The 16251-nt window shown below is 37.0% G+C and overlaps 1 protein-coding gene across 7 annotated transcripts in view; it reads left to right on the top strand.

Moving 5' to 3' along the window:
• Positions 1-16251, top strand: part of OSBPL6 (oxysterol binding protein like 6) — a 94437-nt gene that overhangs the window by 31489 nt on the left and 46697 nt on the right. For all 7 annotated transcript variants that reach the window (XM_069861029.1, XM_069861033.1, XM_069861031.1 and 4 more), the window contains exon 2: positions 14823-15060. In XM_069861029.1, the coding sequence (XP_069717130.1) occupies positions 14917-15060 (144 nt within the window). In that variant the 5' untranslated portion in view covers positions 14823-14916. The remainder of the gene's footprint in view (positions 1-14822; positions 15061-16251) is intronic.

The following is a 16251-nucleotide window of genomic DNA, read 5'->3' as shown; positions in this document are numbered from 1 at the left end:
GTCAATGCTTGCTGCGTGTTTTGTATTTAGTCTACCTCACTGTTTCTCTGAGAAGCTCCAAAAGGGGCCTCTCTAGTGATGTCTGCTTCTACAAATGCAAAGTGTGAAACTGGTATTCACAGATAGAAGAGCACTATATCATTTTGTGTGTTACCTATTTTAGAAGAGTCTTAAATTATCCTTAAATAATCGAAGGGAGTTAAAAAAATGATAAGTTCCTTGCAAATTTAACATTATTTGGAAAGTTAAAAAAAAATTAAAATGAAGAAATGTGGTTTCCTGTATAATACATTGAGGTTTTTACATGGTAAGAGTTCCTTTAAAAAAGAAAGAATTATTTTTTTTCATTGAATGAATAGACTGCTAAATCAAAGTCACAAAACTTTGGAACAGAATATAAGATACTGGTGATTTTAATTAAGTGGTGATTTTAATTAAGAATATGTACTAAATTTTTGTTATATATACTAGGTTACTTGTATTTGTTGATAACATTTGGTAATGTTAGTTATTTGCTGACAACATTAGTAAATTTAGTAGAATTAGTAAAAAAGCCTGAAACATGATTTAATTTATCAAAACTGAATTTATTTCTTACTAGTGAAACTGAAGGATTATTCTGAGTCTCTTTAAAATCATATTGAAATTAAGCAGTTTGGGTTTTCTCTTGAAATCACTTTGGGAATTTTGCATTTGGGCACAAAAGGGAATGTATTATTTCCTAGTAAATATTCTGCTAAAGCAGAGTGACTAACACTGTAGTGCATAATTGACTGCCACATGCTATTTAGAGCTTGAATGGAACTCTTATTGCAGATCATTAATAGAGGCTGTGTGATGATTGATTGCAACTTGCAAACTCTGTGTCTGCTGTGACTTGCTTGACTTCATGCTAAAATTAAACTCTTTCTTAAAACGCTTTTGAGAAGTACAGCTGAAAAACACTCCTAAGTGCTGATGTTGCTGGCATAACTTTAAGACCCTCATTACGAATTGTTCTGCGAGTAAAATTACAAATGGTTAGTAATAAAATGATCATGTACCACAGGTTTAGTAGTGTTGAAATAAGACCTCTTTTGCTTGTTGTTAAGCCATTCAGTTTTTGTTCAGATCAAGGTGAAGAAAAGATGTCTCATATCTCAGCTCTGGAAACAGGGCTGAGAGGTGCCCTTAGGCACAGACCTGAGTATTGTGAAGTGGCAGGGTGTAGGCGTTCATGTCTTCAAATTCTAATTGTAGGCTCTGTTTGCTTGTTTATTTTTTTCTTATAACTGGAATCTGCAGCTCTGCCATGAAGAGCAGTTTTTTGCAAATACAGAATGTATTTTATATTGTCCAAAGAATTTGCTGTTGTAAGCTGGCCTTCTGGGCTCTTCTGTGAGGTGGAATTGAGATTGAGGTGGAAAAGGAAAGATAATTTCAAAGGGTTGTGATTGTGTGCAATTTATGAGAAGAGTATGAACAGAGAAAGAGGAAAAGGGACCTGGGATAGCCATGAAATACAGAGGAGTAACAGGGTCTTGTGGGAGGTAGCATGCACTTTGTGTTTGCAGCATGAGAGAGAGAAAGAATGGAGTAAGGGCAGAGAGGTTGAGCTTCAGCGGGGATGGTTCTGCAGGACATATATTCATTTTGCAGATTTGGGATGATGCAACGTGACAAACAGTAGGGAAAATGTAATTTGTAGTAAAAAGTTAAAATGTTAGTAATGTATAGTGGCATGTTAGGGATTTCTCTTTCTGCTGCTCTGTTATCCCTACAAGTCTTCTGTGCTGGTTATCACAGGCTATTCATATAGCATTTGGGGGATGGAGCTGTTATTAAGCATCAAATAGGGTGTGAATGTTGATCACTAGCCCTTCTCTAGGTTGTGTAAAATTAACCTGTTTTTCAGTTCAGTTGACTGAGCTCGATACACCCTATTTCTGGATTGCATAGCTCCATCTGAGTCTCTCAGTCTTATTTTTAGCTGCCATTGTACACGTTGTGGTTTATCATGTGTCAAGTAGAGGAAAACTAATTTCATGTCTTGCAAGTGGTGCTAAAGCAGCCGGACATGCAATAACGATGATCACTCACTGAAGTGTTAAAAGTCAAGTCAATTTTAAAGAGACATGAAACAGGATTCTCAACTGGGCATTACTCAGCTTGATGCTTTCTATAAGACACCAAAAGGTACTAAATTTGAGTGTCCTGTCCCTCATAATGAGGAAGCTTAAGTAGAATTTCTGTATATTATGTTTAAAGAGAATAGTAATGTTTGATGTTAGGAGGGAAGGGTGGTTGTTTCCCAGCACACAATGAAATTGTGGAGAGTAGTGCTTGCCAGCTGGTGTGTTTACGGTATTGCTGTGTTATGAATATACAAGTGTTGATTTTGACGGAAGCCTTTTTTTGTGTGTCTCCTTATAGAATCATATAATGCATTGGGTTGGAAGGGACCTTTAGAGGCTATCTAATCCAACCCCTCTGCAGTAAGCAGGGACATCTTCAACCAGATCAGGTTGCTCAGAGCTCTGTCCAACCTGAACTTGATTGTTTCCAGGGATGGGGCTTCTGTCACCTCTCTGGGCAACCTGTACCAGTGTTTCACCACCCTCATTGTAATAGATGTCTTATATCTAGTCTAAATATACCCTCTTTTACCCCTTGTTCAATCTTCCTTCATCCCTCAGATGTTTTGTTATAGTTTGTGAAGCCTCACAAGGAGTATATCTTTGGGAGCCAGTCCTTGCATAGCTTATACCAACTTTGCATGAAGACAATGGAAGAGTGCAGTGTGGCTTATTATGAGTGTATAAGCATTTGGCTGTTGTGAAATTCATCTGTGGTTCGAATAATTGCTCAAGCATCCCTCTAGCCAGCATACCGTCGAAACATATCATGTCTGCTACTCTGCTGTGTGGTTAAGCAGGATGCTGAAGTGTAGAAGTGTAGGAACAAGTACATTGCTGTGGGAACTAGGAAAGTTACCTCACCATTTTGCTCAAGCAACCCTTCAGCCCTCTTCTTAATTTCATAAATACAGACCTTTCTGCGTATATGGCTATAAAATGTTTGTCACTTTTTTAGTTATGCTTATTCTTTTCTAAACTTCATCAGATTTTGAAAAAAAGTTCTTACAGAAGCTATGAGAGCTGACATTAAATGTCTAAAGTCTTCTATGAATACTAAATGCAGCGTATTTGTGTACTAACTGATTTTGCATTTGGAGAGAGCTCTTGCATGTAGTAGGCAAAGGTTTGTGGTTAGACATATTTAAAGAAGAATATCATGCACATTCTTAATAATGCAGGGAAATTAATATTTGCAAGAACTTATTACGATTTGTGATTGCTTCACACCACTGGACACTTCTGCATTGGTGTTGGATAATTAACTAAATTTTATGGTTTATTTCAAACAGGAACTAAGCTGGAAAATTCTCTTGGTTCTTTTTATGTTGCATGATCAGAGTAGTCTCTTCTGGTTTTATAATCTCTTTATGTATAAAAACCAATATACATTAGGAGTAGTTTTGTGTCTATAATTTGTCTTGGAAAACAGTGACTGTGGGAGAACATACAGCTTTTCAATGATGAGAACATTCTAGGACTACTCAGATATCTTTTCTGTGCAAGATGCCTGAGGGCATTTCTGTCCTCATATTAGATCGTGCTTCATGCACAGGCGGAGGCAACTTAATGTAGTGTAATTTCAGCTGAAATTATTAGAAGTGTTGGGAGTAGAGAGTTCTTTCTATGACAAATGAGTGTTATGTTTGAGTACTTCTACACTGTGTTTTTTGTCAGTGCAGCTGAGTGTTGATTCATTAGTATTTCAAAAATAGAGGAAGAACTAAGCATATCTAGCTATTGGGGTGTGCAGGACTTAGTTTTTAGCGTGATGATGGGAAATAGTATGTATTTCCCTCATGGAAAATAGACAAGAGATAACCAGCTGTGCATTGAGAGAAAAAGAATTTTCTTTTTTGGTTGTTGTGGGTTTTTTTTGTCACTGATTGATTCTGTCAAAAAAACTACTTTTGAGCAACTTGCCCCGTCTTGTGCTCAGTTTGATTCCAGTCACAGTATCTTAATCTTAGGAGAAGCTTCAAAAACTATTATTCTATCTCATGGTCTTTTCAGCCATACCTGTGAATCCTAATGTTTTTGTAAAGTGCTCGAGACATCTTTTGTTCTTCTTTGACATGAACAATAATAATCTATTTTTCTTTTCTGTCTTTATAATGAAACCATCCTTTAGTGAGATGCAAAGAGATTCAAGTGCTAATGAGATAAGAAAAAATGACTTTATGGTGTGTTCTGCTCTTCCTTGGAAACATGTTTTAAACATACATGCCAGTAAGATAGATTTCTGTAAAGCAGTAAGAAAAACAAATATTAGCAGTGATCAGAATGTATGTTTCTGAAGGACACTTAACGTTGTTCCATACAAAAGATCAGGCTTAATACATGCCTAGTGACATAGGAGGATAAAATTGGTGAACCTTAAGTGGAAATGAGACTAATTGAGAGCACCGAAGATGAGGATTAAGAATAAAATAATTTTATTCCTTTTACTTTATAATTCTTTTTCTGAGTTGATTTGGAGGTTTTTGTTGGTTGATTGGAGAAGGAGAGGTGCTATATTATGATCTAGCCTTAATTCTTACTGTGGAATAGGCCATTAGACTGCCCGGAATGAATTCCAGCTTCCAAATCAGCAGTGATAGCTGAGATTAGGAATATATTAAAAAAAACCCATAATTAAAAACACCAGTCTCAATCTGAAAATTTCTTCTCAAACCCTTACAAACACCCATTGTAATCTTCAATGTATTCAATTATAAATCTGTGCCTTATTTCTAACCTTCATATATTTATCTCTTATTTTTGTCCCATTAGATTTTGTTATACCTTTGAGAAGAATAAATTTCTTCCCCTCTCCCCTGCATGTAATAGGCTATAGATTGTCATCCAATGACCCTTCAATCTTCTCTTGGACAACCTGAATAGATAGACCTCTATAAATCTATTCATAGTGATGTTTTTCAATCTTGTTGTCATGCTCCTGGTTCACTCTTGAACCCATTTGTGAATGTCTTTGAAATGTTGGCAGCAGAACTGGACTCAGTGATTTAGTAGCAGTCACAGAGGTAATACAGCCTCCCTATTCCTTCTCAACATTTTGCAGTTTATATTAAAGCCATTAACTGTATTGTCCTTTGCAGCTGTGATCCACCATTGACACTTACTGTTTGTCAAGCTAATTGCTTCCAAGAATAAAATTGCATCTTGTTTTTTGTTCCTGGATACAATCTTCCATTTAGCATGCTGAAAAACAGGTTTGATGGAAGCTCTGACTACACTGCCAGTTTTGGTTTCCTGCTGTCTGTTCTCTGTGACCTGAGTAAATTCCATCAACTGCAGTCTTGTATTTGCTCCCATAAAGACCTTGCATTTATATTGAGACAGCACTGATTTTTTTTTTTTTTTTTGGTGACACCCTCTCTACAAGCATTTGATGATAATGCTATTCAAGAATCAAGATAATAACACAGACAGTTCTTAATTTGCTCTGAATCAAAATTTTACTTGTTACATTTTAAACATATAGCAAAAATGTATTGTTCGTGTGTTAGTGGAAACATGCAGAGAAACAGATAGGTTAATAAAAAAAGGGCAGTAAAGTGCAGTGAGACATGGATTTCAAGGGCCACAACCACCTTTTAGGCTCCTGCTCTCTGGAGGATCAGTTCCATTTTTCTGAAAATATTTTGTAGCCCATTTATAAGGGAAATTGGGTTCTTTGCTTTAGATCACTGTCCAGTTGAGACTCTAATTAAAATGCAATTTAAGAGTCTTAGGCTTCTAATCTATTTTTCCTTTGTCCAAGTTCCCAATGTTAAGGAAAAAATCCATTACTAAAATAAGGAAAAAATAAATTATTTCCTATTTTAAAGAGTTTGTTGAAAATTGTGAGGTTTTTTCCCATGAATAAAATCAGGATACATACATCTTCTTATTCTTTAAAGCACTTACTGACTTTTGATTAAAATTTACAATCTCTTTATGGCTTTTTGTCAAGATCTGAAAAATGTGATTATTTGAAAAAAATTTTGATAGAAACAAAAATCTCCAGTTTAAAAAAAAGAATGGAGGGGTAGAAAAGTATGTGTTGTGGTTTTTGATAGTTTGCCTGTTTTTTAAAAACTTGCCCTAGTTTTATGTTAGTGTAGAAAAGATGATAGCATCCCCCAGTTACTTTTTCCTGTTTATTGTTTGTCTGGTATGTATTGTGTATTTGTGTTTATGTATTTGTAAATATGCAGACATGCTTAACCCTCAGCTGACAGGAGTCTGTTACAAATGCACACAGCGGTTCAATATGCTGCCTCTGTAGTATGCAAAAAATTTCCATGCCATGCAAATCGATAGTATTCTATTACGGTGATAGCCTGAGGAACATGGAACAAAGACATCACATCCTAATGAAAATCCTAGCATCCTTTCAGCTATTAAGTCAATCCTCAGAGACTGCTAAAGAATTGAGGTTTTATTTTGAAATTGGCATCTAAACTGGAGGTTTGGACATAACTGGAATTCCACTAATTGCCGTGTGTGCTTTGGGGCTTCTGGAAGGGTGGAAAACTCCGCTTAATTGTGTAGGCAAGCAGAAAATAGGAAAGGCAGATGTCTTGATGACTTCTTGTCTAAGTCTGATTAGCTGCTTTTTGACCTCATCCATCTATTTGATGAAGTCTGTTATAATTCTGTATTTTACAGACATATATGCCCGCACAAATTATTTTTTTTAATATTATTTTTACTTTTTATGTTATTGAGACATACTTTGACTAGCCACTCAGAAAACACAATGATACCTCAATGTTAAAGAAATCATACTGGGGTAAAATGTTGGGAGACCACTATGTTCTGTTAAGGATGATGTGAAAATAAGTGTCTCAGTGATGTTTCCTGATACTGCAGTCTCCTGTTTAATATGCTTGACAACCCTTTCAGTGAAGAAATTTTTACTAATACCCGATCTAAATCTCCCGTGGTGCAACTTGAGGCCATTTGCTCTCAACCTATCACTTGTTATGTGGGAAAAGAGATCAACACCCGCCTCGCTACAACCTCCTTTCTGGTGGTTTCAGGCAGAAAAATTTTTTCACTGAAAGTGTTGTCAAGCATTAGAACAGGCTGCCCAGGGGAGTGGTTGATTCACCATCCCTGGAGGTGTGTAAAAGATGTGCAGATGTGGCATTTCGAGACATAGTCTTGTGCTGGACTTGGCAGCATTAGGGTTATGGTCAGTGATCTTAAAACATCTTTTCCAACCTAAACGATTCTATGATCGTGGTAATTGCAAATTGCACTGACCAAGTACAGCAGTTTGTCTGTATTGGAGCTCCTCTCCAGGGGTAATGCTGGACTTGACTAATTTCCTGTGTACAACAAAGTTCTAGGTTGTCCTGAATATGGAATAAAGAGTGATTTATGTCAGTATTTATGCTCTGTATGTATTGCTGTATATAGGATCAGATTGAGAATTATATATGCAAGTGTTGTTGTGAATGCCTACAATTAGACATGTACATTTATTATCAAAACCTTGACTGTGCAGTTTTTTAAATACTTGAAAGGGGCAATGGTAATACAGTTATATGAATTCTAATATCTTCTACCTTAAAAACTATTTAGTGCTAGTAAGAATTCCCAGTTTTCCTGTAGCACCTCATTTATTTCTGCTCATAAATATTGGACCTGAAAATCGTCAGTGGTCACTTTTGGTATCTATCTAGGATCTAAAATACACTAATCAGAGGTTTAGGATATGTGATTTGTTTTATTACTACTCTGAATATTAATCTTGGAAGTTATTATGGGAGCAATTGTGCTATTAAAACTGTTCTAGAAAAATGTGGGAAGTTGAATTTCCTGATGGGGATTACAGATTTTGAGTTAAGAAAAGGTTGCTCATTTTTTTCCCCTATTGTCAATATCCCAAACTTAATCAATAATTTTCTTGAATTTGGAGTTAGCAAATCTTAAGATGCATTGATTAAAGCCATTTCCTAGGAAGTTGATGTTTTCTTAAAATGATGTGGCTGATTCTCAAATATTGGCTGCAAAGGGGTTAGTTCACTTGTTTGTTAAAGAAAAAAATAAAAAAGACAAATTGGTTATTTTCTGTAAGTGGTCTATTAAATCACTCCAACATTGCCACCGCACTGAGATGTTTTATTTCCATTATATTCTTGTGTTTCTAACATTCATGTATATGGTTATGATTTTCCTGCACAGAAGGTCAGCAGTAAAGGGGAGAACAGACTGTTACATATTCCTCATAATGTGAGAAAAAAGGTTGGCCACCACTGAGTGCTTGAATATAGAATGGTTGTGTTATGCAGCCGCAGAGCAGCACAGAAAACCTCTCCCAAATGAAAAACAGACGCATATTGATAGATCAGTGTGAAGGCGCTTTGCTTGAAATAATGCCAGTGACAGCTGCATATTTTCGGTTTGTTTATGTCTAGAGACTCAATTCTGCACCCTAAATGGTCTTCTCAAATTACACCAGTACTTCACAAGATATTAAACAGTCTATAAAGCATTCTGGGCATTCTTGCAGACAAGACTCAATCGGAGTGAGAAACAGCATAACATTTATCACAGAAGTCACTTATTTGAATTCAGACTTCATTTTGAGTTACCCATTGAGAACTTCTATTTATCTGTTATATGACACGCAGGTTTGTTTATGACTCTGGATTTATCCACATAATGTATTTGTACATCTTTGTCACTTCTACAAGTAGCTTTTTTGCAAACAATGCTGCAGATGTTGTAGTTGCTCAGACTTGGTGGAACATCTTCATATTTTGGGAGAGGACAGAGATTCCCTAACCAGTATCAATGGACTTGCTGTATAATGGTGTCTTGTAAAATAAGGTACCATTAATATCCATACCACTGATATTGCTAATATTCATTTACCACAGGCTGTTTCTGTCCTCTGTTGCCCATTTATTTTGTGCAGTTTATACAGCTCGTGTTTCTCAGGCCTTTGCCCAGTTTGCTTCCTAATGTATTGTCTCATTTCACTCCTTACGTACTCACTCAGACCTTTTAAACCTACTGCATTTTTTTCCAAAAAAACCACCCTGTCTCTATTTCATTTGTCCCACTTCTTTTTTTTTTTACTTTTAATTTTTATTTTTAGCCACATAAAAATACTGAATTTGAAAATGGAATTTCAAATACTGACAATCTGTGTTAGTCCAGATAAAATGTAATTTCTTCAGTGAATAAAACTAACAGTAATGAATTTTTGTATGGACAGTCAGTGTCTTCAGTATTTTTATACTATTGAATAATCCAGTCTACAGAACCTAAGAAATACTTTAAAGAGAAGTTGAATTAAACATATTATCGTAACCTGCGATAGAACGTGAAGAGAAATCAGTAAGCAGCTCTTCGTGCTTCCATGTCTTTGAAACTATTTAGTGTAACATTGATATAAAAAATAGTCATGCTACATTTTGTTACTGGATTGGTCATTTATTTTAAGGCATTTTAAATAATTTTGTTTCATATGACATAAGGAAGGACTTCTGTGTTAAGATAATATCTACTGTAAAAACCAGTGGTTTCTGATATGAGAAATAAAGCATGTAATTTTCATTTATTTATTTAGACAGACTGAAAGAGACAGTAACCCTTTGTGGAGAGGAAGGAAATGAAGGATGACTTTGTTTTTAAGACCAATTTATTGTTATTTGATTGATTTAAAAAAACAGGGGAGGGGGAAAAACAACCTATAACACTAATGAACTCAGAATAAATAAGGAAGAAATGATTGTGTAATCAAATATGTTGAAATCTGAGACTGAACTACTGAAAGAATGGGGAATCCCTAGGTTTCCACCTTTTTTTCTAGGCTTAGTTAAGCTGTGACAATTGAGATCAAGCACAAAAACATTATTGGGTAAAACATTATACCTCAAATTCAGAGGCTAACTGAAGAAATAAACATGGTAGGGGTTAGTTGAAAGAATGTGGTGGGGTAGAAGTATTTATAAAGGAAATGTTCAATACCAAATATTTAAGAAAGAATAAATGATTACTTAACTACACAGTAAAGAATCTTTAGTATTTTCCTTAAATGAGTTCTTATACTGGTTTCTGCACAAGAATTTTGTATTTCTTTATGTCAAGGATTAGAGATAGATACTTTGCCTTATTTGGAGGATATTACAATCATGGTGCATAGTATTTTTCCTCAGGCATCAGAGTTAAAGACCTCACTGTATGTTGTGCTTACAAGACTTGTTCTTCCCTTGACTTTGGGTAGAGCATCTTACCTTTCTGTATACATCACCTTACATAAAAATTAAGTAAATAACCGAGAAAAGAATATTCAGAAGAATCAGTAAATAATTTTTACGATTACAAAATTACAAATGATGTTTTAAGTCCAAAATAGTCGACATGTCAATGAGAAAAGTTAATGAAAAAACTCCCAGCTGAGTGATTGATACTTGTGATAAGCAAAATCTTTCTGCAGTGCCTGGTTTTCAGGTTCACACTTGAGGCAAGCCAACTCATGGTCACATTTGATGAGCTGGGTCAGCTTGTGGTCCTAAACTGACAAGTGGTTTTGAGCAGTTCATGAAAGGTTTAGTTGCTGTGGTGCAAAACGCAACCTACAGATCAATGACACTTTGATAAGCAGCAATTAATAACCAATGACCAATACTATTACCCTCGTTTATGCGAGATAATGCCATTCTTTTTGACTTGTCCAACCAAAATCAATTAAAATACTTTCTAGAACTATTCCCCCATGATATATCGCTTGCTTCTGTTCCCACTGAAGTCAATAACAAATTTGTCAGTGATTGATGGGAAAAGCCAGTGAAAAATACCTTGAAAGCATTGATTTCATTTTGGTAAATTTAATTTGTTGGCCAAAAATTAGGTGTATGTTAATTTGCTTCAATCTTAGTTACAGAAAGACTGGTGTCTCTTTACATCAATTTCACTGCATTTATTCCTTCTAGCATGCTCTAAAAAAGATGTATTGCCCAAATTTTAATTGGGCAATAGAATTGGGAGTTAATGTCTTAGCAACATAGAGAAACAGAATACAAATTCAAAGTGCAAGAAGGATAATATCAAAGCTCAATGCTAGCTCTTGCTAATTCATGTTGTTATTTTTGTTGTCCTTACAGTGTTTGTTTTCTCAAATATCCCGCTTGTCTTTTCTTTACTTTTAACCCTAAACCGTTTCTCTATCAGAAATTTCTGTGTATAAGTAATAGCAATTTTGTATTGAAATATTTGTTGATGTTAAATAGGGCAAGAATAAATGTTTGCTTTCTGTAGTGTGAAGGGGGGTGGTTTAATTTTATAAATCTTTTTTTTTTTTTGGAGACTGCTTTTAATAAATCAGTGTGGTTTGAACTGGTTGTTGGTTAAGTTCAGCTTTTAATGCTTGGGCAACGCCACAGAACCAGTGCAGAGTTTGGCTCAGGTGTAAAACACTATTTTTTTTTTTAAATACCTTTCAAAAGAAAAAAACCCAACAACTTTACAGAATCTCAAACCTGGCTATTTACAGAACTGTTTTTCTTGTGTAAAACTTGCTAAAATTGTGTTTGCTTCTCACAACAGCACCTGTGCTTCCTAAGAGCCTTAAAAATCCACTTGAAGTGCCAGATCGCCGTCCTCCTGTGCCAATACTAAATATAAACTTTTTTCACATGAATCAAGTGAAGATCAGATATTTTAACAAGGGATTGGTTTTAATTTGCCCGAAGGCTGTTCTGCTAAATATTTTTTTTCAGTGACTTCATAGCTGAAAGTGACTGAAAATTTCTCCTTTTAGCTATTAAATAACTCAACTGTTCTGCACATCTTTGTGAACTAGGATTATAATTTTTTAATATTTATGATGGTGTGATTTTTGATTTATATGAAAATTGAGTAGACCTACCTTGAGATGTCCCTGTTGGTACACCTCTTTGGCTTATACTTGTCTAATGCATATCTAGGATGTGAAAATGCTGTTAAACTAGATCAGCAGTCCCTGGCATGCTAGGATACTAAGGAAGACCTCTCTTTGGGTGCACATTTATCAAGTTTTCTTTCTGAAGTTCTGGAAGAGTGTGCTGTGCAGCTTGTTTCTTCCTGCCTCCAGCTGGTTCTGGCAGCTCCAGCACAAAGTATCTTTGTAGGCTTCTTCTAGCAGGAACCTGTCATCCTGAAAAGAACAGAGAATCTGCTGAGATATTCAGGCTATGTGGGCGGCTTTTGCTGGTGGAACAGGCGTGTCCTGCCAGTCATGCCAGTGGGATGCTATGTGGGCTCCTTGGATGTTAAATGGGATCTGTAACGCTATGGGAGACTCCTTGATGGAGATGGAAGCTCCAAGACACGGATGAGATTCATACTTTAAAAGTGCTGATAACTAATAAGGTGAAGTCATTCCACTATCCATAGTACAGCAACCAGAAAAGGTGTGTCGCTTATGAGTCATCAAAGATCTTGGCTTTGGTAGGAGGGTGTGTATTAGGGTTCAGTATTAGGAAGCTGATGGCTGTAAGCCACAATGTCATTAATTACTTAACTGCTTCTGTGTGAGTATCTGGTTTCAGCATGATATTTGTGCGTGGATATCTGTTGTGATTGGAGAAGCTAAAGCTCTGTCTTCAGTATGTAATTTCTTGAGCCTCCTGTCAGGTCTGAGTAGTAGTTAATGTATTTTTGTCCTGATCTCATTTAACATGGTACAGGACAACACCTTTCTGCACAGTCATCTAAAGCTAGCTGTGCTGCACTGACCCTTGGCATGGTGTGATCACAGTGTATGTGAAAGGGCACTCTTTCAGAATTAGAGAATGGGTGATGGAGAAGATAGATAGATAGATAGATTGATGGATGGATGTTAGCTTCAAGCAGACGACATCATTCGGGGAACAGTTTTGTCTAAGGTTCATGGCAGATCAGACACAGTATCTATCAGCTGAAGCAAGATCAAAGTAATCTGTTAAGCACTGAGACTGATAACTGTTCCTGCACTGTCATGATGTACTAGTGATGCACTCAAAACTTTTTGGTAGTGTTTCACAGGTAGTGTTTGACTGTCTGTTGACACAAATGTCCTTTAAGTATGCCTTTAAGTAAGCCTTTATGTTGCTTTAAGTATCTGTTTTTCTGTTCGGGGATGGAAATTTGAGTAGAGAGAAGTAAGTGAGAGAAAGTGAGTAAGTGAGAGAAAACATCTAATACTTGTGTAGAGGTAATACACATAGCAGCAGCTGAGTAAAAAGGAATTAGAATGGCCCCTGTACCTATGGTGGTTAACCTTGGCCAGCAGCAAAATGCCTACCCAGCTTCTCACTTCTTTTGGCATGGGGGGAGAAGATAAGATGAAAAAGCTCATGGATCAAGATAAATACAGAGACTGCTGATCAATTACTGTTGCGGGCAAAACTCAGCTTAGGGAAAATTAGTTCATTATCAATTAAAATAGATTTGGGCAGTGAGAAATGAAAGGAATAATGACACCTTTCCTCCCATTTTTCTCAGGTTCAACTTCACTTCTTCATTCCTGACACCTCCAGTCTCCCCCTGCCCTGAGTGGCATGGGGAGTGGTGGTGTTTGTGGTCAGTACGCAGCTGTTTTTCCTTTCCACTCCTGCCTCCTCACCCTTTCACCCTCTCTCACATGGGTTCCCCACAGGCTGCAGTCCTTTAGGGAAAAATCTGCTCAGTGTGGGTGCTCCACAGGTCATGGTTTTTTTGAGGACCGTTCATCTTTTCCATGGTCTGCAGGGGAGTCTCTTGCTCTGGCATCTAAGGCACCTTTTTCTGCTGCTCCTTCTCTGACCCTGGTGTTCACAGAGCTGTTTCACACTTGTTTTGTTCATCTTCCTCTGTCTTTATGGTGTTTTCTGCCCTTTCTTAAATATCTTTTTGCTGACAGGCTCAGCTGTGCCCTGTGGTGGGGCTGTTGCAGAACTGGTTGGAACTGACTATGTCCAGCTTGGGGTAGCCCCAGAAGCTGCCCAGCCCCACAGCCCCATGCAGCCTGGTCACAGCACCCACACGGCAGCTCGGAGTGCCTGAGTTAGGTCCTGGGTAGCTCCCGTCTTCATCAGTACACTTTTTTTGGTAACAGGGATTCAGCAAATATACTCAAGTTTTTCTCCAGATGAAAAGATTTATACCCTCTGGCCACAGTCTTGTGGCTGAAAGCATTTTCTGGTCAAAACATTTGTATTATGTTTCAGTCATTCTTATGAGCAAGATGTGAGTGCGAGCTCTGAAAGCTGCTCATTCGTGAAACTGGGTTGTCCACAATTTAAGTGCAGCCACCATCTTTGAAAGAGTATCCTGCTTTTAAATACCAGCTTGCAGAGTCCTTAATGTAACCACAGGATTTTTAAGAAGTACCAATTATGATGGAGCCTTCAGTGTTGTTTGTGTTGTAAGGGAGGTCCTAAGAAGTTACTTGATGATGTTAAAATATTGTACAAGATGGAATAATGTCCCCTTGTCAAAGATTTGTAAACTTTGCCTGAGGAGTGCTGTAAACTCCGTAAGCCTTTCTGTGGGGGCTTATAAAAGAATGCAATACCACTTCCATCTTCTGTGAGAATGCAGAACAATGTATTTTTGTTTGTACTGGGTCGTTGTTAGGAAGGGAAGTAAAATACTAAGAGATCTGTTGGACTGAACAGTGACTGTCAACAGATTTCTTTGCTGCAGAGCTACTTTTGAATGAAGATGTATTTGTTGACCTTTTCTCTCACATTTTTCTTCATTAAGGTGCAGTTCTGCTGAGACTTGATTCCTGTTTGGCTGTCTATAAACTGTGAAACAGAAGGATGCAGAAGACTGTCCCTTGCCTTTTTGTACATGAATGATAAGAGCACAAGATCATTACTACAAGTCTGCTGCAAAGATGAGTTCAGAGGAGAAGAGTATATCTCCAGCTCACAAAACATCCACTCCATCACATAGAAGTGCCTCCTCGTCATCATCATCTCAGAGAGACAGGAGGCAGGTACGGAGAAAATGTTTGTAACATCTGGTGAAATAATTCATTTATTCCCATAAGGTGGCTGTTAGTTCTCACTAGCTCTGAATTCACTTCATTATAGCACTGGATGGTATTAGTATAGGCAAGAATTGTTGATTTCTAAGTTTTTTTTTTCCAGTTTAGAAAGTGATTCGAAAAAGATTTAGAAGCAATGTGAGCGCTGTGTGTAGTGCTGGAGCAGAAACTATGTAATCATAGGACAAGTAAGAAACATGCTCTGAAGTCTTTTGGCAAGTGGTTGCTTCAGCAACATGAAGCTACTGTTGCTTCAAATTGTTCTTTGTTGTCTGTGAATATCTGTCTTTGTAATTCTAACAACCAAGGTGTATTATCTTTTTACAAGGTGATATTCAATTTAAATATCATATTGTTTATCATTTATGGAAGCATCTAACAACTTAAATACTTAAATACAAATCTACACTAATTGTCCCATGTCATATAGTACCAGTCCAGTTAGTTTGGTTTCCGTTTTCAAGAAATGGGACACTGGAATAGGCTGCCAAGGGAAGTTGTTGCTGCCCCATCCTTGGAGGTGTTTAAGGCCAGGTTGGATGGGGCCTTGGGCGGCCTGATCTAGTGGGATGTCCCTGCCCATGGCAGCGAGTTTGGAAGTGGATGATCTTTAAGGTCCCTTCCAACCCTAATTGTTCTATGATTCTATGATACCTGTCATCATAAGGAAATGGATGCTTAACTTTAAGTCCACATTTGGTCACTGAAACATGAAGCATGATTTTAAAATTATATTGCGGAGTTTGATGGTGTGAAGCATCCAGAAATCTCTTGGATCCAATAATGTCTGATGATGCTTAACAAGTGTATTTAGATATGTAAATGTGGACGGGAAAGGCTACTGCCTGGCATTCATTTTTTTGCTTTAATGCTTATGGCAGAGAAATATGCAGGAGAATGAATGGATGGACAATTTCTTCTGAAATGGAGCTGCAGCGTGCAACACAGAGTGAGGTGCAGTGGTATTATATCCATGGAAACAAGCAAACAAATGTTTCTTTTGCGGATGTAGGCACAGGAAATCAACCAGCTTCATTGTACCACCTACTATAACAATTGTATTTCTAATTCCTTTCCATGCTTGAAGTGTTATTTGTGTATGTTTTAGTTTTCATAGGCTGTCCCTCAAATGCAATGATA

Source organism: Phaenicophaeus curvirostris, chromosome 7 (assembly GCF_032191515.1).
Source record: "Phaenicophaeus curvirostris isolate KB17595 chromosome 7, BPBGC_Pcur_1.0, whole genome shotgun sequence".
Classification (NCBI taxonomy): Eukaryota; Metazoa; Chordata; class Aves; order Cuculiformes; family Cuculidae; genus Phaenicophaeus; species Phaenicophaeus curvirostris.
Note: the sequence above shows the minus strand (reverse complement) of the source record. Positions and strands in the feature narration are given on the sequence as shown.